Raw genomic sequence first — 24005 nt, 5'->3', positions numbered from 1 at the left:
GAGGTAGAGTCTGTCACAGCAGGAAAGTCAAGACAGCTAGAAGCTAGAAGCACATTCTGTCCACAGTCAGAAGAAGAGAGCAACAGACACACGTGCACATCTAGTGCTCAGCTCCTTTCTCCATTTTGGAGTCTAAGGTTACTGACAAGGAAAGGTGCCACCCACAGTAAGTGGGTTTTCCTACCTCAGTTGACATAATCAAGATAATTCCTCACATACATGGCCAGAGCCCATTTCCCTAATGATTCCAGATTCTGTCAGGTTGACAATCAATAGTGACCAATCATCAAAGTATTGCTTATCTGCACTTTCACTCTGAACAACAGTAGGGCGGTTGTATTATTCATTTAATGACTTTGAATTTTAAAAATATTTATCTAAGGTTGTGGGGAGGTAGCTAGGTACTTAAGATCACTGGTTGTTCTTTCTGAGGACCCACATATTGGCTCACAATTCTGTAAATCGAGTTCCATGGGATCCAATGCCTTCTTTAAACCTCTGCAGGTACCAGGCACATACATAGAATACATACAAACAAGCAGGCAACATAGACATACACACAACATAGTAAAATAAAAAATAGTTTCCAATTTAAAAACATCTATAATAAAACTATAAAGCATGTGAAGTAAATTAATCATCTTGCCCCCCCCCCAAGTCTTGTTTCTGTTCTTGAATTATGGAAGATCTCCTTTCAGATATTTGAAAGGAGTCCTGTGTGTCACAAGATCTTGGGTAGTGTAATATAATTTTATATTAAGTCATTGGGGCTTTGGGTCAAGCAGGTGTTGGTCTTCTACTAAATCCATGTTGAATCACAACTCTGAGGGCATTAGGATAAAAGGGTATGGCTTTGGGAGGGAGATTATACCCTCGAATGGATCTGAAGTTGAAAGGAGCTGGTTCTTACTCTTCTATTCCTTCTATTTTATGAGGAAATAATATTGTTCCTTCCATAGAATAGAGTAACAAAGTGTCATCATGAAAGATGAGACCAACTGTTCCCAGACACTGAAGCTGTTGATACCTTGATCATGGTCTTCACAGTCTTAATAAGAAATAACTTTATAGCCTTTATTCAACACAAATGGACTCAGACGTCTGGGGAACGAAGGTCAACCAAGATGGCTGTCAACCATATATAAGCGACCATATCCCAATAAAGATCTCTGGACACAATGATCTAGAATTATCTCTGTCTGGCAAGATGGCTTATATGTTGTCATACATCATCACTGGGAAAAGTTAGGGTTGCTCTTGACTCTACTGAGAGAGGTCAATTTGAAGCTTTTTCTGTGGGATTCTCCACCCTTCTCTCTCTCTCCCTCTTTCTCTCCCTCTCCCTCTCCCTCTCCCTCTCCGTCTCCCTCTCTCTCTCCCTCTCCGTCTCCCTCTCCCTTTCTCTTCCTATGGGTGTTCATAATCTCTACCCTTCATCTACAATAACCCATCACTAAGCAACAGTCATTTAGTCATTTTCTGTGATTTCTGTGAGACCTTCCAGTAAATTATCCAACACAAGGGTAGCCTTGGGGATTTGTAAACTCAACAAAGCATTATCAACTTGGTGAATATTTTATCTTTTGAAACAGTACCTGGGAATAATTTCAAGCATTAGCTAAATGACTTCGTTTTGCATGTGAAAAGTGCAATCAAGGTACAGTTCAGGAATTAACTTTCAGTTTATATCATTGAAGAATGGTGGACATTTCAGCAGCCTTTGGAGAAAAGCTGAGAGTACATTCTACCTACCTATAAAGTTTCTTATAAGTCCTTTTCTCTGTACTGTGTGAGTTTGTATGGAAACCATTACTGTGTTGTGTAAGCTTCCTTGTCTGAAGCTACCACAGGGGGCGGGGGGAGAAGCATGATTATTGGACCTGTACTATTTGGGTTTTGAAAACACCTTGGTGGTAACTGCCTTCTGAAACTTTATGTTGGTCATGGAAGTCATTCATAATGAGATCTCTTACATCAAACTGTACACTACTGCATTTCAGGGTTTTTCCATTACTCAATCCCCAGAGTCAAACACCAAACATTTGCCAGCTTTATAGTCACACTTTTTTTAAAGATTTGTTTATTTATTTATTTATTTATTTATTTATTTATTTATTTAATGTATAGGAGTACACTGTAGCTGTCTTCAGACATACCAGATCTCATTACAGATGGTTGTGAGCCACCATGTGATTGCTGGGAATTGAACTCAGGACCTCTGGAAGAGCAGTTAGAGCTCTTAACCGCTGAGCCATTTCTCCAGCCCTATATTCACACTTAATCAGTCTATTCCCATATCTGTTTGCTGTGTTTTGACTCAAACATGTGCTTGTTTGCCACCTAGTCTAGAATCCAAGACTCCATTCTTACACCTCCTCAGATCTTTCTATTTCTTCTCATCCCTGTTGCACCTCTCAGCTCACCCTTCGTGGAAGAAATGTGTAGTGGTTGTCTTTCAGTAGAACCAAGAGAACTTGCTGGGTGAGAGTCCTTGAGATCACTGAGAGCCCTCCTGAAGAAGTGTCTCTCATTGCAAAGAAAGTCTGTTTATAAACACGACTATTTTCCAATAACTCAACCACTTCAAACACCTCCTCAAAACCAGAATAGGTATTTCATTTCTTTAAAAATGCATTTGGAAAGACACAGTGTATAGCTTATGATCAAAATTCCCCAGAAGTCAGGCATTTGAGTTGGGTATGAAATTCAGTCCTCTCTCAGAGTACTGCATGCTTTCTTTGGGGGCTGCACAGAGAGTTGCTGAAAAAATATGCCTAAGTGACTTTGTTCTTTGCTTATTTTAATTTCTAAGCCTAGTAGAGTGGTACTTTAAAAAATATAGTAACTACTAGAAAAAGAAAATAAATTCAAGTTTATAAAAGTAAAGTAAATAAAGTAATTTCAAGTATAAAGACCTTCATGTTTTATTTTAGATTTAAAGAAAATAAAAAGGACCTGGAGAAATGGTTTAGTGGTTAATTTGCTGTTTCTGCAGAGGACCCAGGTTCAGTTCCCAGCAACTACAAGTCTGTCCACCCTCACTGTAACTCCGGTTTCAGGGGATATGATACCCTACACTGGCCTCTGTTGACACTGCATGCACATAAAACACATAAAACTGAAAAATTAAAAAAGAGAGAGAGGGAAATAAAATGGGTTGAATTGCAATGTTTCTATACCATGTGAATTTCCCTTCTGTATCTACTGATCTTCTCTGTTCCTAAGTCCTAACTTCAGGACTCCAATCTCTTTTTCAGATTTCTTTGTTGTAAATCTTGCATAGCACAGATGTGGGTGAGCCACCTTTACACAATGACACAAATACAGTCTCAACCATGGCAGGAGGGGGGGATTCCCTGGATAGTTTAGAGGGCTCCATTTATAAAATCTGCACATTTATACTTTGTATCATATGAGGCCATGTCTATTGCAAGAAGAGAAATCAAAAATTTGAAATTTAGTTTCCTCTCATATAGTGATGGATCATGAACAAGCAATTGAATCTGGTGCTCAAATTAAGTACATTTATCTCAAAACCTGGCACATAGGTATTGAGCAGTTCAGTATCTACCACACAGTTAATGAACTCTGTTGGAATTAACTTAGAAGAACACTGCCCTTATGAAGCAATTAATCAGATCACCAATTAGTTGATCCAAACCAATTACAGTAATAACCAAGAAAGTGCATCCAGACTCACTCGTGGCACATTTATTTCTTCTAAATTCTGGGCTAAAGACGTACAACTTGCTAAGAAATTAAGTATTCAAAGTACCCTGTCAAACAAGGATACACATTTCATTTCTCTAGAAATGTGTTTGAAAGATACAAATATAGAGGGCTTCCTCTATGTGAGTGAAAACATCCTGAATTCCAGGTATCTGTTAAAAATCTAGTCCTCTACCTGTGTACCATGTGCTTGCTTGAGGGATAGAAGGACGGGGAAGGCTGATGAATGATACACAAAGGAGATGTGTAGAAGTGACCCAGGAGCTACTTATGTGAATAGTTGTCTTGTTTCGCTCACTTCTTAGAACTTCGGTTTCATATTTCACTGCCATATCACCACGCACACATCCCTTTGAAGACTTCGACACTAAAATAGGATGATTCTTCACCTTATTTCAAACTACATGTAGAAGATAAGAAATTTTTGTCCTTGGGATTGTTCTTTGGCCCAAAATTCCTGGGGTGAAACCCAAGACATTGCTACTGTTTCCTCCACAGGTCTTTTCAATATTATCAAGAAAGCAATGATTTAATGATAACAGTATTGGTAGCTGTTTTAGGGTGAATCTATGTTCATGAATCAATAAACGACTCTGCTACGAAGTAACAAAAACAGCTTTTCTCCCACTGGGCTTCATGTTCTGTAAAGATGATATTCTGCCTATGACTTCCTTGTACAGAACAAGATTTTTCTCTAATCACTATCTCACCCTACAAACAATAACGCACACATGGGTGCATAAATGCAATCAGAGGTGTCCTTTCCTTCCTCGATTCTCTTACATATTCATAATTTCTCTTTTAATTACAAGATGGGTCTAGGGTTTCAGTGCTCCAAAAATTAGTGTCTAAAAATTAAATTATCACATTCAGTTTCCTTTTCTTGTCTAAGACATCAAAGGAAGCCAATTTTTTTTTCTGAAAATATCAACAATTTTCACAGTCTGTATATGAAACCTGCAAAGAAGTCAGTTGGTAACAAAGGTAAAAAAAAAAAATCTCTCTCTCTCTCTGTGTGTGTGTGTGTGTGTGTGTGTGTGTGTGTGTGTGTGTGTGTGTGACAGTCAGGGCATGTATGTACCATGATGTGATAGTGAAGGTCACAGGGGAGCTTTTCCCGAGTTTTCTCCTCTCACCTGGTTGAGGTGGGCTCTCTCTTGTCTCTGCCGTGATGCACACTCCAGGCTAGCTGGCTAGCCAGATTCCTGGATATTCTCTTGTCTTCTGTACCACCTCACCATAAGAGTTCCAGGATTACAGAAGCTTAGCATCTTATGGAGGTTTTTATATTATGGGGGTCAAACTCAGCTGAGTCATATCCCTGACTCCCAAGACTACCCTTTTTTTAAAATATTACTCTGACTGATTCATTTTTAAATAACAACAAATCAAAAAGACATTTTGTTGCACTAACAAACCTCTAGTTTCTACTTCCCAAGAGTAGGAATTACAAGCATGCTAGATTCTAATCTTTTTTTAAAGGCTCGTGTGGTATTTTATAAGAAAATTTTTATTTCAGCCTTGAAGCACTGTAGTAGACAGAACAATGCCTAAATATATCTGTTTCCAAATCCTAAGAGCCTACAACTAAATACTAAGGGCCAGCTAAGATAGGGACGGTGAGACTAGGAATGTAGTTCAGTGGTAGGGTATTTGTTTAGGATGACCTAGGTCTTGGGTTTCATTCCCAGCACTGTGATGGAGGAGGGGGAGGAGGAGGAAGAGGAGGAAGAGGAGAAGGAGGAAGAGGAGGAGGAGGAGGAGGAGGAAGAGGAGGAGGAGGAGGAGGAGGAAGAGGAGGAGGAGGAGGAAGAGGAGGAGGAGGAGAGAAAGGGAGGGGACAGACAAGGATGGGGATGTTTTAGATGGAATTAAGGTTGATGGTTTGACAGTCTTAAAATTAGCCTTGATGTGTTGGGTCTTCAACTAGAACAAGCTACAGTGATCTGCAGAGACAGAGCCAGGAGGATGCATGGGGTTTGCTGGCCATCTAGTCTAGCCAAAACAGTGAGGTTCAGTGAGAGACTCTGTCTCCAAAAAAACAAAGTGGATAACAGGTGAGGAAGACACACAGCATCAACCTCTAGCCTCCACAAACAAGTACACACACAGACATGCAAAGACAAACACACACACACACACACACACACACACACACACACACACTATACATAAAGATATCACAGAACATATTTAGAAGCAGAAAAAAAAATCTAACCAACCAAACTAATTTGAATTTATCTTCATTTTCTTCCCTTTATTTAGAAAGACTCTGATTAAATGTCTCGGGAAGACTTCAAACTCACAATATTCTGCTGGGCTTACCTAGGAGTATATGCATAACTGAACCAAGTTCAAATTAATTTTAGTTGGGCATAGGTTGAGCAACTGGGTCTCATGTAGCCCAGGATGGCCTCAAATTCACCATGTAGTTGAGGCTATCCTTAAATCCTGACCTTCCATCTTCCCCCTCTCAAGTTCTAAGACAATAGGTATGTGCCACCACGTCGGGCTGCTCCCAATTTAGGTTTCTTCGTGGAGGATATTCAAGGGACAGAAAATAAGACTAGAAATCAAAGTCAATGTTGTAATCAACATTACAAGTTTCTTTGCTGAGTCATTCAGTTTCATGGTATTATAAAAGAGAACCAGTAAGCATGGAGGGATGTGTCAAAAACATGTGAACATTTTTGGTAAAGAACGTTTTTTAAAAAAGCATATTTCAGATTAGAAATAATTTTATGTAGTAAAATAAGATTTAATCAGAGATAAAATAGCTGGTGAGGTGGTTTGAATATGCTTGGGCCAGGGAGTCGCACTATTATGAGGTATGGCCTTGTTGGAGGAGGTGTGGCCTTGTTAGAGGTGTGGCCTTGTTGGAGGAGGTGTGGCCTTGGTGGAGGAGATGTGGCCTTGTTAAAGGTGTGGCCTTGGTGGAGATGTGGCCTTGTTAGAGGTGTGGTCTTGTTAGAGGTGTGGCCTTGTTGGAGGAGGTGTGGTCTTGTTAAAGGTGTGGCCTTGGTGGAGATGTGGCCTTGTTAGAGGTGTGGTCTTGTTAGAGGTGTGGCCTTGTTGAAGGAGGTGTGGCCTTGTTAAAGGTGTGGCCTTGGTGGAGATGTGGCCTTGTCAGAGGTGTGGCCTTGGTGAGGGGATGTGGCCTTGTTGGAGGTGGGGCCTTGTTAAGGGAAGCATGTCACTTTGCGGATGGAATTTGGGACCCTCCTCCTAGCTGCCTGAAGACAGTCTGCTCCTGGCTTCCTCTCAGTTCCTCCCTGCTTCTTGTATGGATAATAATAGACTGAACCTCTGAACCTGTAAGGCAGCCCCAATTAAATGCTGTCCTTATAAGGATTGCCTCGGTCATGATGTCTGTTAACAGAAGTAAAACCCTAACTAATACAGCTGGATTGTTTTTTTTTTTTTCAAAAAAAAAAGAAAGAAAAAAAGAAAGAAAGAATAAGAAAAAGAAATGCAAAAGTAGGAAGCTTAAGTACACCATAAAGGTCACAAAAGGTCTGTAAAAGATAAAACTCAAAGATTCTCCCTGTATCATGAGTAAACATTGTTAAAATTCCTAAGGTCAAAATCCAGGTCACTGACGTAAGTTTGAAATCTGCTTTTTGTTGAAAGCAATAAAGTTTTCCTAATGCATTTATCTGTTCATGGTACTATTTACAAGAACAGACCTAAAGGACAAAGGTTTTAGGGTTTTTGTAAATATAATTATATATGTTGTGTTCTAGGCTTGTTAAGTTTTTATCTATTTGAAAAGTCATACCTTACTAAAAATCAAGATTTATTGAAAAAAATCTGTTAGCTTTTATTTGAACTTTGCTTAAATGCTACCTTCAAAAAGTTAAACTAACATCCTTTGGTTCTTCTGTAAAACTGACAAAACTTCTGAGTGTTCACCAACAAAAGCATACAAGCCAAATCTACTGGCAGTGGGAAGGATTCTAAAAAGACTGTCAATATTTTGGCATTTACTCTCCAAGGTCAGGACAGACCCAGAGAGTGATGAGACCCTTGTACAATGATCTCATCCTGAGTGAGGTAACACAATCACAAAAGAACATACATGATATGTACTCACTGATAAGTGGTAATTAGCCCAAAAGCTCGAAATACTCAAGATACAATTATAGACCACATGAAGCTCAAGAAGAAGAAAGACCAAAGTGAGGATGCTTTCGTCCTTCTTAGAAGGGGAAACAAAATACTCATAGGAGGAGACAAAGTTTGGAGCAGAGACTGAAGGAAAGACCATCCAGAGACAGCTACACCTGGGGATCCATCCCATATGTAGTCATCAAACCCAGACACTATTGCAGATGCCAAGAAGTGCATGTTGACAGGAGCCTGGTATAGCTATCTCCTGAGAGGCTCTGCCAGAGCCTGACAAATATAGAGGTGGATGCTCACAGCCAACCATTGAACTGAGAACAGGGTCCCCAATGGAGGAGTTAGAGAAAGGACTGAAGTAGCTGAAGGGGTTTGCAACCCCACAGGAAAAACAACAAAATCAACCAACCAGATACCCTAGAGCTGCCAGGCACTAAACCACCAACCGAAGAGTACAAATGGAGGACCCATGGCTCCAGCCACATATGTAGCAGAGGATGGCCTTGTCAGGCATCAATGAGAGGAGAGGCCCTTGGTCCTGTGAAGGTTTGATGCCCCAGTCCAGGGGAATGCCAAGGCAGGAAGGCAGAAGGGAGTGGGTTGGTGGATAGAAGCAGGGGGGAGGGGTGATGGGATGGAAGTTTCCGGAGGGGAAATCAGGAATGGGGATAACATTTGAAATATAAATAAGGAAAATATCCAATAAAAAAATGATCCCATTCCTCCAGCAAGCCATAGCCCCTTCATCTGAGACGCTAAGGATGCCCTAGATGCTCTCTAACCACCAAAAGCCCTGCAAAGGATAAGGCTGAAGCCAAGGTGCCTGCCACAGATTATCTCTGAGGCTATGCCAGAATTCCTGTGTCTATGCTAGCTTCTGGTGGCTTGCTGGAAATTCTGAACATCCCTTGGCTTATAGAAGCATTATTCTAATTGTTTTCTTCATCTTATCTTTACATTGGGTTTTCTTGTGTCTGCCTTTGTGCAGTCTGAGAGAGAGAAAGACAGACAGAGGGAGACAGAGACACACATACAGACAGACACACCATAGAGGAACAGATCCCATGTCTAATGCCTTCTTTGGGGGGTTTGATTACCTTAAGAGCCTTTTCTCAAGGTGATGTATTTGGGGTCAGGACTCCGGTGCCATCTTGGAGTATAGAACCCCAATACTTACTTAATTATCCACATGCGTTACAACTTACAACGCTAAAAATAACTTACTGGCTAGTTTTACTAAAATAATGATCTGCACTGTGATACAGAACCTGCCTTTTGTAACACAAAAAAAATTTTTGCAGTTCATGGTATTCATTTCAACATTGCAACTGTTGTTATTAGTAACAGTTTGGCTTACTGGCAAGCCTTAATATTAGGTCAAATGCTACTTGGAATAAATATTTATAAATTCTGACCGTGTGTGTGTGTGTGTGTGTGTGTGTGTGTGTGTGTGTGTGTGTGTGTATCTAGGTTATCCACAGGGAGGTTGTGTCCTGTGGGAACATACGCGTAACTAGTAATTACTAGATTTATATAGTATCTATTCCTTATAGAGAGAGGTAAACACTGTAATACCCAGAGCCTCTGATTCCTAAGCATTGAAAACAGGGTTAATAATACCCAGCTGTCTCCCTCAAGATCACAGAGTCTATGTGAAGCCTCATTAAGATGCATCACTCTACTCCTCCATAGAAGAAAGGAATACGGTGTTTGTAGGCACCCATGGCTTCCTATCCTCACCTTTGTCGGAAGTTCATTTGAGTTCATCAACAAAAAGATACTTCAGCTGCAGCCAGGGCTGCCGTATAGTGCGTTTTGAGTAGGTATCCTATGAATTTTGAAAACAGTTTATCACCTTCCATGATTACGCTGGAGCCTTTACAAGTTTAAACAGATTCCACCTGTCCATTAGCATGTTATCTTTATAAATGTAGATTAAGGAAAGGGGAGATGCGTGTCTGTTTACATGGATGGGACAATGGCCAAGAAGAAGGGGAATGAAGGTCAAAGGTAAAGTTTGAGAAACTGAAGTCTGAAGTGTCCTGAAAATGTCCTAGTCCCACCCAAACGCTCCCTAAGTGTAGTGAATCCCACAAGTCCCTTCCAATTCCGGGAGTAGGCTTAGCCTCACTCGGGCATTGACCTCCTCAGTTCTCCTGGTTTCTAAGAAGAGCCTGTTCGTGCTTTGCACACTCTTAAGACACGCCCGTGTCTTTCTAAACTCAAAACGAGCAGAGGAACAACAGACGCAGTGAACTACAAGTCCTTGCTGGAGCTCTGAGCTAGCTGTCCAGGGTGTGCTGAGGGATGTCTGTAAGGGGAACACTGCTAATTGTGGCACCTTGGAGTGGGGGACTTGGGTTCCAGCTAGTGTAACGTCCTTAAAGCACCACTCCAAGAGGCTCAGGCACTGGATGGGTACCAGCCGGACCTTTTCCACCTGTCACTCTCGTGCTACAACTAGACGAAGAAGCAGGCTCACAGTTTCATTTGAATTGCCAGAGAGTATTCAGGGTTCACACCACTTCACTCTAGACAGTCCTGTACCGTGCTCCGCTCCCTCATCTGCCAAAGCTCCGTGCTTGCCCAAGACTGCTCGCCAGCATACGCCCCACAAAAGCTAGGTCCTTCACTCACGACATCCTACCACTCACCTGAGCCTGACCCGCCTCTTACTGCCTCCGACCTGTCCCTTATTAGCAAAACTCTACCCACCTCCAGAACAACTTCCTCCGCTTCCCAATACCTCCTCTCACCTAGTCTTCACCCGCCCGAGTATTCATCCTCAGCACACGCTCCGCCCCTTATTTACTTTCGCTGTGTTCTTCACCCTGACCCTCATTGTCCTTCATCAGCAAATGCTCCGGGACTGGTCCGTTCTAGCAATGCCCCATATCACTTGCCACCCCACGCTCTCCCTCCCCGCTGCCCCACACTCAGACTCCCACTCGCTCTCCCGCTCGTTCTCCCGCTCGTTCTCCTGGCCCGCCCATCTCTTGTGACCAGTCAACCATCCTCCCTTCACCTCGCTCCTCCCGACGGCGGAGGACCCTCCCTCCAGCCTATTAGACTCGTCGCTTCCATTCCACTTGTCCAATGAGAGTCTCGAGACCGCTCCCCGCCCCGCGCCGTGCGTCGGGTTAAAGGCAGTCCGACCCCAGCCCCACGCTGGTCACATGCCATGTGGCGCTTCAGCGGTCGGCGGGGACTGTGCGCTGTACAGCGACTGAGCAGCGGGTGAGCCACTCCTGGTGACTACAGGGAACAGGCAGGGGCGGGCCGGTAGGAGAGACTTCAGAGTCTCTGCCATCTCTGGGCGTGCGTGACAACCTCTCTGGGGCTCCTTTTACCCCAAACTCTTCCTGGTGCCTCCAGGATCCCCAAACTTTCTTCTGGGCTCCCCAAACCAAGTATTCCTATGCCCTACTTCTATCAGAGGCCCCCTGTAGGGCCTGTAAATAGGTCCTTCTCTCTGTGGCTTGGCACAGCACACTTCCCAAGAAACTGCTGTCCCAGCTACCAGAGTTAGGGGTGACATCAGTACTCCAAAGGGGGGAGCCAGGACCAGGGCATTGAGCTGACCCACTTTCCCTTCTGGATGATGACCCCAGAGAGAGTCCTGAGTGTGGGTTACCAAGGCTGTTTGAAGTAAAGATAGGCTTTGATGCGGATTTTAGCTGTGTAATTAAAAGGCAATTTATGGCTCGTTAAGATTTGCGCCGACTCATTTCTGTTACAAGGCATCGTTTAGGGCTCCATGCTGTTGTGGTAAAGTTATGCCTCCTGGACCCGAACATTGTGTGGGGACTCGATTTATGGAAAAAAGAAATAAGGTGCTTTTAAAGAGTGTTTGGCTTTCATGTTCATCCAAGTCCTTATTTCAGAGTGTAGCCAAGCCCCTGTTAGTCTAGATGAAGAAACCTGGGGGTACAGGTTTCTGTGAGATTGTTGGGTAGGAAGTGTTTGAACTTTGTAAACAGCAGTAGTTGTGTATGTAGCAACCGATGAGTGAACTCCTAGCGATTTGTCATTCAGCCTTATCATGCGTTTCCTCTCAACAATTCAACATCTATATCTAGGATTTTCTGTCTGTGAGGAAATCCAGTTGATTTTAGCATATCTCCCTGATGCTGCCAGTGACCAAATTGGTGGATTTTTTTTTTCCCTTCTGCCCCTACAACTTTTAAAAGGGATATTTCTGAGATATTTAAAAAAAAATAGAAAAAATTCATAAGACATACAGTTTGAGAAAATAATTATTTTAAGTGAGTTCATTAATGCTAGGCCAGATGGCCCTGACAAGATGATAACTCTTTATGTGTTTTGCATAGTCATTACCACCACCACCCTTAAATTATCCATTTGCTTTTTTCTTTTTAATATCTGTGTGCAGTCCTACAGTAAGTTTACCTGCTGACTTGATACCCTGGTGAAGGTTAAATGCTGGACTGGAAACTAGTCTTCTGAAATGTCCAAGATTTTGGAAGATGAAGGATACAAGTTGTTTTTACTTAGTTGTCGTTATCCTACAGGGTTACCTACATATATCGCAAAGATAGGCAGCCAAACAACTTTCCGGGAGACTTGCTAACTTTGAGAACTTTCTTTAAACCGAGCAGGGTCCACCACAAAGTGTGGAGAGAGAAGAGTGACCAAGCCTGTGATCGTGCTCTGCAGTATAAAGTGGGGGAAAAAATCCACGGGTTCACCGTCAACCAGGTACCCGCCCTTCTATCCCGCCATGTTCAAGGTTGATAACACATCATTTTTCCTGGCAGGTGAGATCTGTCAGAGTAGAGACTCCAGTTTTGTCCTTGCATTCCCAGGACCTGGTTAGCCTCCTGACACATCGTGGGTACTCCAGACAGGTTATAATGAAATGATACCCAAGCCTTAATTGTACCCTTCAAAGGTTCCATCATTTCAGATATTAGAAAACGACACCCCCACTCTAGTAGGGCCTCAGTAAATATGCTGATGTGTCTACAACTAAGCCTGATCATTGAATGAGATCTATGCAGATGCTATTTGCTGTTCCCTAGGTCTGCTCATTCACACTCTGTGGTCAAGTATGGTTGCCTTATATGTACATGCGACCTTTTTCTACCTATTTTATCTTGGAGTTGTAAAGAAGCAATCATAGACCAGTATGTACTTGATTTACGTTAAAGACGGGTTTTGTTGGTTCTTTTGATTGTCTTTTTTTTTTTTAACTTTTAGATTAAAACCTTTACATTACTTTTTATTTAATGTATTATTGAAAAAAAAAAGCAGTATATGTCCGTGAATTCAGGGTTATTTTTTAAATATTTAGCAAGTTCATGGCCAGCCTGTCTTGAATGAACACACACACACACACACACACACACACACACACACACACAGAGAGAGAGAGAGAGAGAGAGAGAGAGAGAGAGAGAGAGAAGAAAAATCAGCAATTCAAATTTTTTGGTTACAGCCTTGTGTTATGCTTAAGGATTTAACAAATATGTGAGGGAAGGCAGGGCCTTTAAGCTAGCGTCCTTGTGCAGCTGTAGCAGATGACAGAATCTGAAAAGCTTGTAGCAGTAAGCAAGGTCAGAGACCCGGAGCATCAGTTCCGGGGAGATGAGTCACAAAAGCGGGTGAGAGCGTCATGCACGCTCTGAAAGGCTATACGGAGGAATTTAAGTTTATAATATAAGTCGCTGGTACTGAAGACCTTGTTCCGAATGGTACGCTCTTTTCCTGATATTTCAAACCAAAGAGAAGCTTGAAAGAAATGGTAAATCTTGTTTACCCAGATAACCATTGTTAGGCGGGTGTCACATTATCTCCTGGTTTTACGGACATTGATCATCTAAGTAAATCCAGAAACATTAAACCAGGTATACTTACTAAAGTATGAAGCCCCCTTTTTTCAGTCATTTTTTGTGTCTAGGTCCCTAAGACTCAGGAGACTTGATTCTAATGGTGCCTCTGCCAGGAACTTCCTGTAGAGATGTGAACAGGTTATGTTCATGGTCTCTAAGAAAAGAGAATGATAGCAGTATAGTTATAATATTGTGGATGCCCCGTGAATGAAAGAAAGAGGACTGGCTGACATGAATGCGTGGCAGGGCATTGTGTGTGTGTCCATCTATGTGTGTCCCTGTAGGTGCCAGAGGTCTTCCTTAGGGGTGTCATCCTCAATCACACTACTGTATGTATTTATTTATTTATAGCAGGTTTTCATGTAGTCCTGACTGGACCCCAATGTTTCTTGTAACCAAGCTGAAGGACACCCTTCAACTTCTCTTATCTTCCCCCCTCCATCTCCCAGGAGCTGGAATTACCCATGTGCGCTCCCACACTCTGTTTCTTAGGTTGCTGAGATGGGAACTCAGGGCCTCATGCACTGCCCTCCACCAACTGAGTTGCATCCACAGCCTTGAGATGGGTCTCTCACTAAACCTGGAGTTTACCGAGTCTGTTAGGTTGACTGCTGGCCAGTGAACTGCAGGAGTCTTCCGGTCTCTGCCTCCTTGGTGCTATGAATATAGACACACCCTATTGTATCTGGATTTCTGTTGGTCCTGGGGATCCAACTTAGGTCTTCTTATGTGTGCAGTAAACATTTTACTGACTTATCTATCTCCCTAGCCCCCCAGAACCCTCAGTTTATATTAAGGACTCTAGAGACTTCCTCAAGTATAAGGTCATTTCTCCATCTGTCTCTTCCTTTGTTCCCTCCCTGGAGAGTAGGGATCGTTGTTTTGTTTTGTTTTTTTAAATTTTATTATTCTTGGATATTTTATGTATTTACATTTCAAATGTTATCCCCTCCCATACCTCTCCCCGCTCCTGCTGCTTCTCTGAGGATGCTCCTACTCCCACCTGTCCACTCCCCACCTCAACACCCTGGCATTCCCCTACATTGGGGAAACGAGCCTTCACAAGACCAAGGGCTTTTCCTCCTATTGATGCTGGACAATGCCATTCTCTGCTACATTTGTGGCTGGAGTCATGAATCCCTCCATGTGTACTCATGGATCATTCATTTTTATTGCAGGCATTTATGTCATAGTTCAGTGGAAAGAACATAGTTCAGTCTTAAGAACGTAGACACCAGGTGGATCTTAAGAACGTAGACACCAGGTGGATCTTGGCTCAGTGGTCATTAACTCTGAGCTCAGCTTTTTTCATGTATGAATGCGGGGCTGGTTGTCAATGTGCTCCTTGCAGTTTGTATGTAACATGCTTGGAAAGTGACTGGTAAACAGTTAGTAATTAGGCAGGGTATAGCACTGCACACTTTTAACCCCAGCACTTGAGAGGCAGAGGTAGGTATAACTCTGCGAGTTTGAAGCCAGTCTAGTCTAAAAAGCAGGTTCCAGGACAGCCAGGGCTATTATACACAAAAATCCTGTCTCAAACAAAAAAGTAATTAAGACCCAAATAGCACATAGTCTCATTAGCCTTTAATTGGGCCTTTATTTCCTTGTCTGTGAGATCAGGAATTTGGATCAGGTGGTCTGTCCCTGTTGGGTTTTCTGGCATCTAGTTTAACACCAAATAGCCAGGTCTTTGTCAGAAAAAATAACTTGGTCAAATACTTGAAAGAGGCCCTAAATTGGATCACCAGAACCCATGTTAGAATAAAACAAAGAAACAAAAAAAAAAAAAAATGCCCCTTTCCCCCTAAAGCCCAAAGATGATATCATATACCTGTAATCTCCTAAGAGAAGAGGTAGGGACAGGAATTGGTGGGTTCGTGATGCTCACTGGCCTGTCAGCCTGGCTTACTCGGCAAGTCCGAGAGTAATGAACATGCACACACAAGAACAGAAGCTGGCACTGCTGGTGTGTGCATGCTGTGTAAGTCCGTTCACACTCTCCTCCTCCCCTCAGGTCACTCCTGTTCCGGAACTGTTCCTGACAGCGGTGAAACTCAGCCATGACAACACGGGAGCCAGATACCTGCACCTGGCCAGGGAAGATAACAATAACTTATTCAGGTGTGTGCTCCCTTTAGGACCTGCATCCTAAAATGAGAAGGAAAAAAACGTGCCTTGCCAGGCATGGCAGCTCGCCAGGAAACCTAGTACTAGGGAGGCTGGAACAGGAGGATTGCTGCAAGTTCCAGGCGGTGTGAGTTCCAGGCCAGAGTAGGTTATAGTGTTAGAATATTTCCACTTCTCCCTTTCTACCCAAAGAGGAAGATTATACGAATTCATCTGACGTTTCTATCACATGGATACATTACAATTTTGCGGTATGACTCAGTGGTTCATACATGGTAGTAGAACGCATTTTATCAATCGTCTCCCATTCATCATCTTTCCTGTCCCTCAGTGTACAGTTCCGCACAACCCCAATGGATAGCACCGGAGTCCCCCATGTTCTCGAGCATACCGTGCTCTGCGGCTCTCAGAAGTACCCATGCAGAGATCCTTTCTTCAAAATGCTCAACAGGTCCCTGTCCACATTTATGAATGCCTTCACAGGTAAGAAGGACGTCCTGAATCAGAACCATGTTTAGGGAGCTGGAGAGATGGCTTAGGGGTTATGAGCACTGACTGCTCTTCTAGGGGTCCTGAGTTCAGTTCCCAGCAACCACATGGTGGCTCACAACCATCTGCAATGGGATCTGATGTGTCTGAAGACAGTGACAGTGTACTCATATACATAAATCTTTTTTTTTAGATCCAATTGATAAGATATAATTGCCCACCTAAACGTACAAAGCCCAGTACCATCCATCCCTTAAGAACATTAATAACAACCTTTAAATATGTAGAGCAGACTCTTAACATCACCTGCCATGACTTCTCCCTCTCTCCCTCCTGTCTCTTCATATACATAAATCTTAAACAAGAAAGAAAGAAACAAACAAACATGTTTGGTCCATCAGGCGCCAGTAGATAAATTATTTTATAGGAATAAGAGTGGACTTAATGTTGTAGAGTAATTTCTTTTAAATTTTATTTATTTTTACATCCCAACTGCAATTTTCCCCTCCTTCCCCCCACTACTCTCCCCTTAACTTTCCCAACCCCAGCACCTCCTCCTCTGTTTCCCTCCAGAACAAGGCTGGCCTCCATGGATGTCAATCAGCCATGGCATATCATATCACGTAGCAGAGGACTAGGCACCTCCTCTTCTACTAAGGTTAGAAGAGGCAACCTGGTAGCAGGAGAGGGTCCCAAAAGCAGGCCACAGAGTCAGAGACAGCTCCTCCTCCCACTGTCAGGAGTCCCACAGTAAGACCCAAGCCGCACAACTATATTTTATGCGCAGAAGACCTGTATTAGGTGAAAGACGTTAGAAGCTGAATTATTTTAGGAAAACCATATCTTGATTAGATTATTAAAATATAAATACTAGGGGCTGTCAGGATGGCACCGTTGACAAAGTGCCTGCCCCACAAGCATGAGGACTCACATTTGGAATGCTAGCACCCATGTGAAAGCCAGGTATACTGGTATGTATTTATAATCTCAATTCAGGAGAGGTGGAGGCAGTAGGATCTTTTGACTTTTCTAGCTAGTCCAAGTCACGGGGCGAGCTCCAGTGTAACAGCCTGTATCAAAATAAGGAGAGTAATGGGCAAGAGTATCAGCGTGAACCTATGTCCTCCATGTTCAGACACGTTCCTGCGGACATGCATCTAAGCATGCAAACACGCACACACTCATACATGTGCACACACAGTTAACAAGTAGATAAGTGAAACCCAGAGTCTTAGAACGATGGTGTGGAAGTTTTTTCCCAATAAAGTTCAGAACAATTTTGGGACTGTCCCTACAGGTTCTACAGTGTCATGGTTGATGTATGTATTGCTTAAATTAAATCAGTCTCTCAACCTTATCAATTAAACAAGTCAAGCAGTCAATCAAATGAAAGCGTAGGGAAGGTGACTGACGAGTTGGCGCTGATGTCTCTTCAGAGAAGACTTTGGGATTTGGGAGAGGGCAAGGCTCAGGGTGCCGAGCAGAGTGGAAATAAGGCAAGCGTGGCTTCTGCTTCCTGTTTTCACGGGAGGGAAATACTGAAGGATGTCGACCGGTGAGACTTCGATGTAATAAGTTTCCGCGGGCATGTCACATTTCAAGATCTCACGCTTCATTTCTCCCCAGCCAGCGATTACACCATGTATCCGTTTTCCACACAAAATCCCAAAGACTTTCAAAACCTCCTCTCGGTGTATTTGGATGCCACCTTCTTCCCGTGCTTGAGGGAACTGGACTTCTGGTATGTAATGATGAGTTATAGGATTGGTGCTTTGGTCGTCTGCTCAGCACCGTGACTTATTTATCCCGTTATCATTTGTTCAGGCAGGAAGGATGGCGACTAGAGCATGAGGATCCGAGCGACCCTCAGACGCCCTTGATCTTCAAGGGGGTCGTCTTCAACGAGATGAAAGGGGCGTTTGTAAGTGATCCTCCCCGCTTCTGCTGCACTAAGGTTATCTTTTAAAGAAGTCTGTGTATTTGTATGTCACATGCTCGTTCGTGAGTGCGGGCTCTAATCTGCCACATGCATAACATGTCACATGCGTGTGGAGGTCATGACAAGCTGAGGTGCTAGTGCTTGCCTGCCACTTGGTTTGGAGTGGGTTCTCCTATTTTTCACATGAGGCATTCTGGCCCATGAACCTCTAGAGCATGTCCTTTTTTTCTACCTCCCATCTTGCTATGGGAGCGCTGAGCTTAGGGTGGGTTGCTAACACATCCACCTTTATGTGTGTACTGGGGATTTGAACTCAGATCGTCTTGCTAATCACTGAGCCATCCATCCAGCCCAACTTTGTTAAGTTTTGAAAAGTATGGGTGCTTGCGATATAGGAGACCTGTTGTTAGTTAGTCTCCTCATCTCGATCCTTAAACTATCTGGAGTCTATACTGCGAGCAGAACCCTTCAACGGTAGAAGGGCCTGGTGTCATTATACATGATCTGGAGTGTGAAGGCCTTCCCTGGTCTTTCCTACTCTTCCAGAAGTACATAGATGGTTCGCGTATTTCAGAGCACTCTGATTCTTCTGGTCCCTTTAAATAGCAAACTTGTTATCCTTTATCCTCCATCTGTATCACTTTGTTCGTGAGACCCCATGACAGTACCATCCTTTGGTCTGTATAGTTAATGGACCAAGGACTTCTTGCTCGTCAGTCCTCATCCCACCATGACGTTCTCTCTGACTTAACTGGGCAGTAGATGAAAGACAAACTTCTCAGTCAAGAGAGCCAGTCCCCAGCTCCCGTGCACAGATCACGAGTAACTTGGCTGCCAACTTAAACTGCACCTGTGTAGCTGTTGGGTGGCGTTTGATTGACGAGAATTTTCATGAACTTATTTATTTTCAATTTCAAGACAGACAACGAGAGGATATTCTCCCAGCACCTCCAGAACAAGCTTCTTCCTGACCACACATACTCTGTGGTTTCTGGAGGGGACCCACTGTGCATCCCTGAGCTCACGTGGGAGCAGCTGAAACAGTTCCACACAACTCACTATCACCCAAGCAATGCCAGGTAGTGTTGGGTGTAGAGGTTTGGTGGTAGATCGACCAATAGTGGACTTGTTTGCGTTCTTACATTGAGTGATATGGCGTCTCATTTAGTGAAGAAACATTTGCTGAACAGATTCATTGCTCTGGGTATAGTTGCATTGTTTTAGTTCATCTACAGATCCTACAGGAGGAATCGCTGTAAATATCAATAGTCATAACTCTCCGTTGGCAGTGTTTAGTGGTTACAGCCTTTAGTGTCACCTCTGCTGGAGTCCCAGGTCCCCATCCTGCTCCGTGTCAAGGCCGTCTTATATATAGATCTTATATATGGTAGTGTCCACTCTGGGACTAATGTTCACCATACTCATGAAGCCTTCTGTTGTCTTTGGCGGAATTGAACTTTATTTTTTGTTGTTAGTTTTTTTTGCTGTGTGTGGGGGCGGGGGCAGGTGTGCGCTCACACACATGCGTGCATATGCGTGTGTTTCTGTTGCTTTGCTTGGTGTTGTTTTATTTTTTGAGGCAGGGTCTCACTGCTTAGCTCTGGCTAGTCTCAAGTTTACTATGTAGATCAGGTGGCCTCAAATTCAGAGAAATCCACCCGCTTCTGACTTCTTTAAGTGCTTGGACGTCACATGGTAGCTCTGATGGAAAAGGAAGATGGCCTCTGGGATGTGTAGTCTTTCTTTTCTGGATGGTGACTTAAGTATAGTGTATTAAAAACATGTAATCTAGTAATTGTAGCCTGAAGTTTAGTTTTACGAAGTTCCTTATTTTGGGCTGTCAATCTTAGTTATATTCTTACATACATTACGTATCATAGGAACTCATTTGGCTTCTACAGTGCCAAAATATGACAAGTTCAAAATAAAGCTAATTTTTGTTACATTTAACCTTTTAACCAAATCCTCCTGTTCGCTGTGTGTAGTTAAACTGCCTTAAAACACAGAAGTCGTCCTATATGCAGTTCAGGGGAAGATTAGCTTGGCACACCCTGGTACCCTCTGTGTTATGCAAAAGATTTGGATGTTATTTGTCCCCATCTCATGCAAATAAAGTGCTGTGTTCCCTGGATTTTGTAGGTTCTTCACTTATGGAAATTTTCCGCTGGAAGATCACCTGAAGCAAATTCATGAGGAAGCCCTGAGTAAATTTCAGAAAATGGAGGAGAGCACAGCGGTGCCTGCCCAGAAGTACTGGGACAAGCCTGTGAGTACCCACTTCCCCTTTGTCGGCATTTCAGTCACACCTGTTAAATGCACCACAGACTGGGTCATGCAATGATGCTTTGAGAAGTTGCCCTCGGCTGCACAGTAAGCTTTTCAAGACTGAGAGAATGGTTATTGGTGCAAGCCAAGTGTTTGACATGTCCAGATAATCTGTGGTTAAGACCTTTCATACTCTGTGCCTGCCTGAGGTATCACGTCATTTTGCAGAGGGAATTCCATATAACGTGTGGCCCAGATTCACTAGCTACAGATGCTACCAAGCAAACAACTGTCAGCGTTAGCTTCCTCTTACCAGAGTAAGTACGTGTTGTAAAATTTATGCTTGTCAGCAGTAAGAAAATATACAGATTAGAAGGCTAGATAATTCTCCATGGCTTATGTAATGGGCAGGTGGGAGGGTTAAAAGAATCAACCCAGTTTTAAGAAAAAGAACAAATGTCAAGGTTTTAATAACATCAAAATGGAGTAGGGAAATCAATTTTGCCAGCCAATCAGAGAAAAGTATTTTTCTTACTGTACACACACACACACACACACACACACACACACACACACACATGCACACACATTCACAGGTGGTCTCTACAGTTCAGTCTGACTTGGAATTGGCTGTGTAGCCAAGGGTAACCTGGTGCTTCCTCCTGCCTCTACCTCTCAAATGCTGTGATAATAAGTAAGTGTCACTACTCCTGGTTTTTAATGCAGTCCTGGGAAATGAACCCAAGTTTTCAAGGCTAAGGCAAGGACCTTACCAACTGACCCACACTCCCTTTCCTACTTAGTATATAAGCCTGTTAGTTAATTAGTGTTAAATGCTTCCAGAAAAGAGACTGGTTTTAATTGTTTAACTTGGGGGTGACGGGGGTGGCGAGGATGACTGATCCACGTCAGAAATAAACATCCTGTGAATGCTGTCCTCTGGAGAATATGCCACAAACAAGATTCAGGCCCTGAAGAGCATGTAAGAAAGGAAAGACAGGCTCTTCCACCCTGCCCGAGCTCTGGCTGCTACCCATAACTCTACCTTCCTCTATGGTGCGGACATGGTCCTTTTGCAGAACCTACAGTATGTCAAATACATGGTAGACCTTCTTGTGACACCATTTGCTGCATAGCTAAATTAATTCTGGTTCTGAGCCACCCCACCCCCATCCCATATAGTTAGTAAAATAAAGTACAAATTTAAGAATTTCTGGGAGAAATTAGGTTTGATTGGAGATGCAGGTATTAATTGAAGAGTAGTAGCTGATGCTATGAGCTCTTAGGGCTGTCCAGATGGCTCCGTCAGTAAAGGTTGTACAATCTAAGCCTGAGAGCTGAGTTCAGTCCCAGAAAGCCGGGTGTGGAGACACAAACTCCCAATCTTAGTGCTTGGGTGGAGTGCAAAGATAGACAGATCTTTGGGGCTCTCTTTCCAACCAGCCAAGCAGAATAAGAAACTTCTAGTAAATAAAACAGAGAGCCTGTCTGAGAAAGTAAGGTAGATGTCATCTAAGGACCAATGGATGGGGTTGACTTCTGTTATGTATGCATGTGCACAGCTACAAACGCACATGTTTACACACACACACACACACACACACACACACACACACAGTTTTTTAAAGAAGAAAATACGCCACAACTACTGGGGATGAATCTGGGGGAGATGGGGGTTGGGGAGAGACTGGGAGGAGTGGAGGGAGGAGAAACTGTAGTCAGGATGTAATGTATGAGAAAAGAATAAAAACTTAAAATATATATGAATATATATACTACGTATGTGTGTATAGCCACCAGGAGGTGTTTTAATGTATCCGTCTTACTGACTGACCATCACTTATGTCTGCCCCCTCCATGCAGTATCACCAACACCTTTGAAGCCTTCACCTTGAACCTTCTGTCTTCCCTCCTGATTTCCGGCCCTAACTCCCCTTTCTACAAAGCTTTGATTGAGTCTGGGCTTGGCACAGACTTCTCTCCCGACGTTGGGTAGGTTGGTTGTACTCCTTTGGTTGAATTTGACTGACTTGAACGGTTGACTTTTTGATATGAGTAGGATCCCACATAGGTGATTGACTGGTGAATGGACTGGTTGGGTTTCAACTGACATGATTGATTTAGTTAATTTGATTCATTGGATGATTTGCCCTGGTTGGCCTTGGCATTTTTAGTCCTCCTGCCTCAGCCTCTTGGATAAGTAGGATTAGAGGCCTGTGTTCTAAGGCCTGGATTTATTGGTCTTTTATATCAATACCACTTATTTGTGTTTTAAAATTCATATTATTAGTTCATGTTCCTTAAAATATTAAGATGTTATAAAACAGCAGTTCATTGTTTCCAGAATTATTTTATCATAATGTAAAAGGTTAAGTAGTACTGACTTTCAGAATTATTTAAAAGGGTATGGTTGTACATTTGACTACATTTTGGGAGCAAGCGGCTGAGATTGCTTTAATGCGTTCTCTAGTGGGACGTGATGTAAAAGTCTCCAGTCCTGATGTCAGTAAAGTACATCCCAAATGACAGTGCTTGGCTTCTGATGGTTTGCCCATTTCTGCTTTTTAGATATAACGGCTACACACGGGAGGCTTACTTCAGCGTCGGGCTCCAGGGGATTGCAGAGAACGATGTCAAGACGGTCAGAGAGCTCGTAGACAGGACAATTGAAGAAGTTATAGAGTACGTGTGTGTGTGTGTGTGTGTGTGTGTGTGTGTGTGTGTGTGTGTGTGTGTGCGCGCGCGCGCGCACATAGGAATGGAGTGGTATGACATTTCCATGCATTTCCATGATTTGTTCTTCTTTTTCTTCCTCATGCTGTCTCCTTCCTCCCGCCACGTGCATGAATATGTATATTATATCTCACTTGTTTAATTATCTCATTACTGCCCCTGCAGCTGTGTGCCTCCGAGACCTTTCTCTCTTCCCAGCGTCTCATTTGTTAATTCGTGTGTCTTGTCTTCTTTTAGGAAAGGTTTTGAAGATGATCAGATTGAAGCACTGCTTCATAAAATCGAGATCCAAATGAAGCATCAGTCGGCCAGTTTTGGCATGGCCCTGACATCAGTACGTGATCTTGTTGCCACCAAGGCTTTCCCTTCTGTTTGATTTTGGTTTTATAACTAGTGGTTCTCTATGGTTTTTGTTTGTTTTTTTATTGATGGTGTGTATTGTTCCTTTTTTCTTTTTCTTTTCTTTTCTTTCTTTATTTTTTTAGCTTTATTTTAGACAGGGTCCAGCCACGTAGCTGTGGCTGGCTCCAAGCTTAGCTCTCCCTTAGCCTCCTGGATGCCAGGGTTACAGACATGCACCATGATGCTCCCTGTGCTTCTTGACAGCGCCAAAGTTATTGGTTAATACTAATAATTGGTTTTCATCTGAGTCTTGAACTTCTACTATCCTGAATCAAATACAAACATACTTCTGGTTTAATTTCGTTTTTCTATCATTTTATTTTTTAAAAATATATGTGTATGAG

The 24005-nt window shown here is 42.9% G+C and overlaps 1 protein-coding gene across 3 annotated transcripts in view; it reads left to right on the top strand.

The window, feature by feature from the left end:
* The first annotated feature begins 11021 nt into the window (after positions 1–11021).
* The window catches only part of Pitrm1 (pitrilysin metallopeptidase 1), a 31652-nt gene continuing 18668 nt past the window's right edge, over positions 11022–24005 (top strand). The window contains exons 1-12 of one of the 3 annotated variants that reach the window (NM_001415160.1): positions 11022–11088; positions 12471–12570; positions 15721–15827; positions 16165–16316; positions 17949–18063; positions 18147–18243; positions 19180–19340; positions 20401–20527; positions 20755–20843; positions 22390–22518; positions 23095–23208; positions 23497–23593. In NM_001415160.1, the coding sequence (NP_001402089.1) occupies positions 11033–11088; positions 12471–12570; positions 15721–15827; positions 16165–16316; positions 17949–18063; positions 18147–18243; positions 19180–19340; positions 20401–20527; positions 20755–20843; positions 22390–22518; positions 23095–23208; positions 23497–23593 (1344 nt within the window). In that variant the 5' untranslated portion in view covers positions 11022–11032. Of the gene's footprint in view, positions 11089–12470; positions 12630–15720; positions 15828–16164; positions 16317–17948; positions 18064–18146; positions 18244–19179; positions 19341–20400; positions 20528–20754; positions 20844–22389; positions 22519–23094; positions 23209–23496; positions 23594–24005 lie in introns of those variants that run through there. The other 2 variants (XM_039095772.2, NM_001107363.2) reach the window with 2 other exon arrangements.

The sequence above is a fragment of the Rattus norvegicus genome, chromosome 17 (assembly GCF_036323735.1).
Source record: "Rattus norvegicus strain BN/NHsdMcwi chromosome 17, GRCr8, whole genome shotgun sequence".
Classification (NCBI taxonomy): domain Eukaryota; kingdom Metazoa; phylum Chordata; class Mammalia; order Rodentia; family Muridae; genus Rattus; species Rattus norvegicus.
Note: the sequence above shows the minus strand (reverse complement) of the source record. Positions and strands in the feature narration are given on the sequence as shown.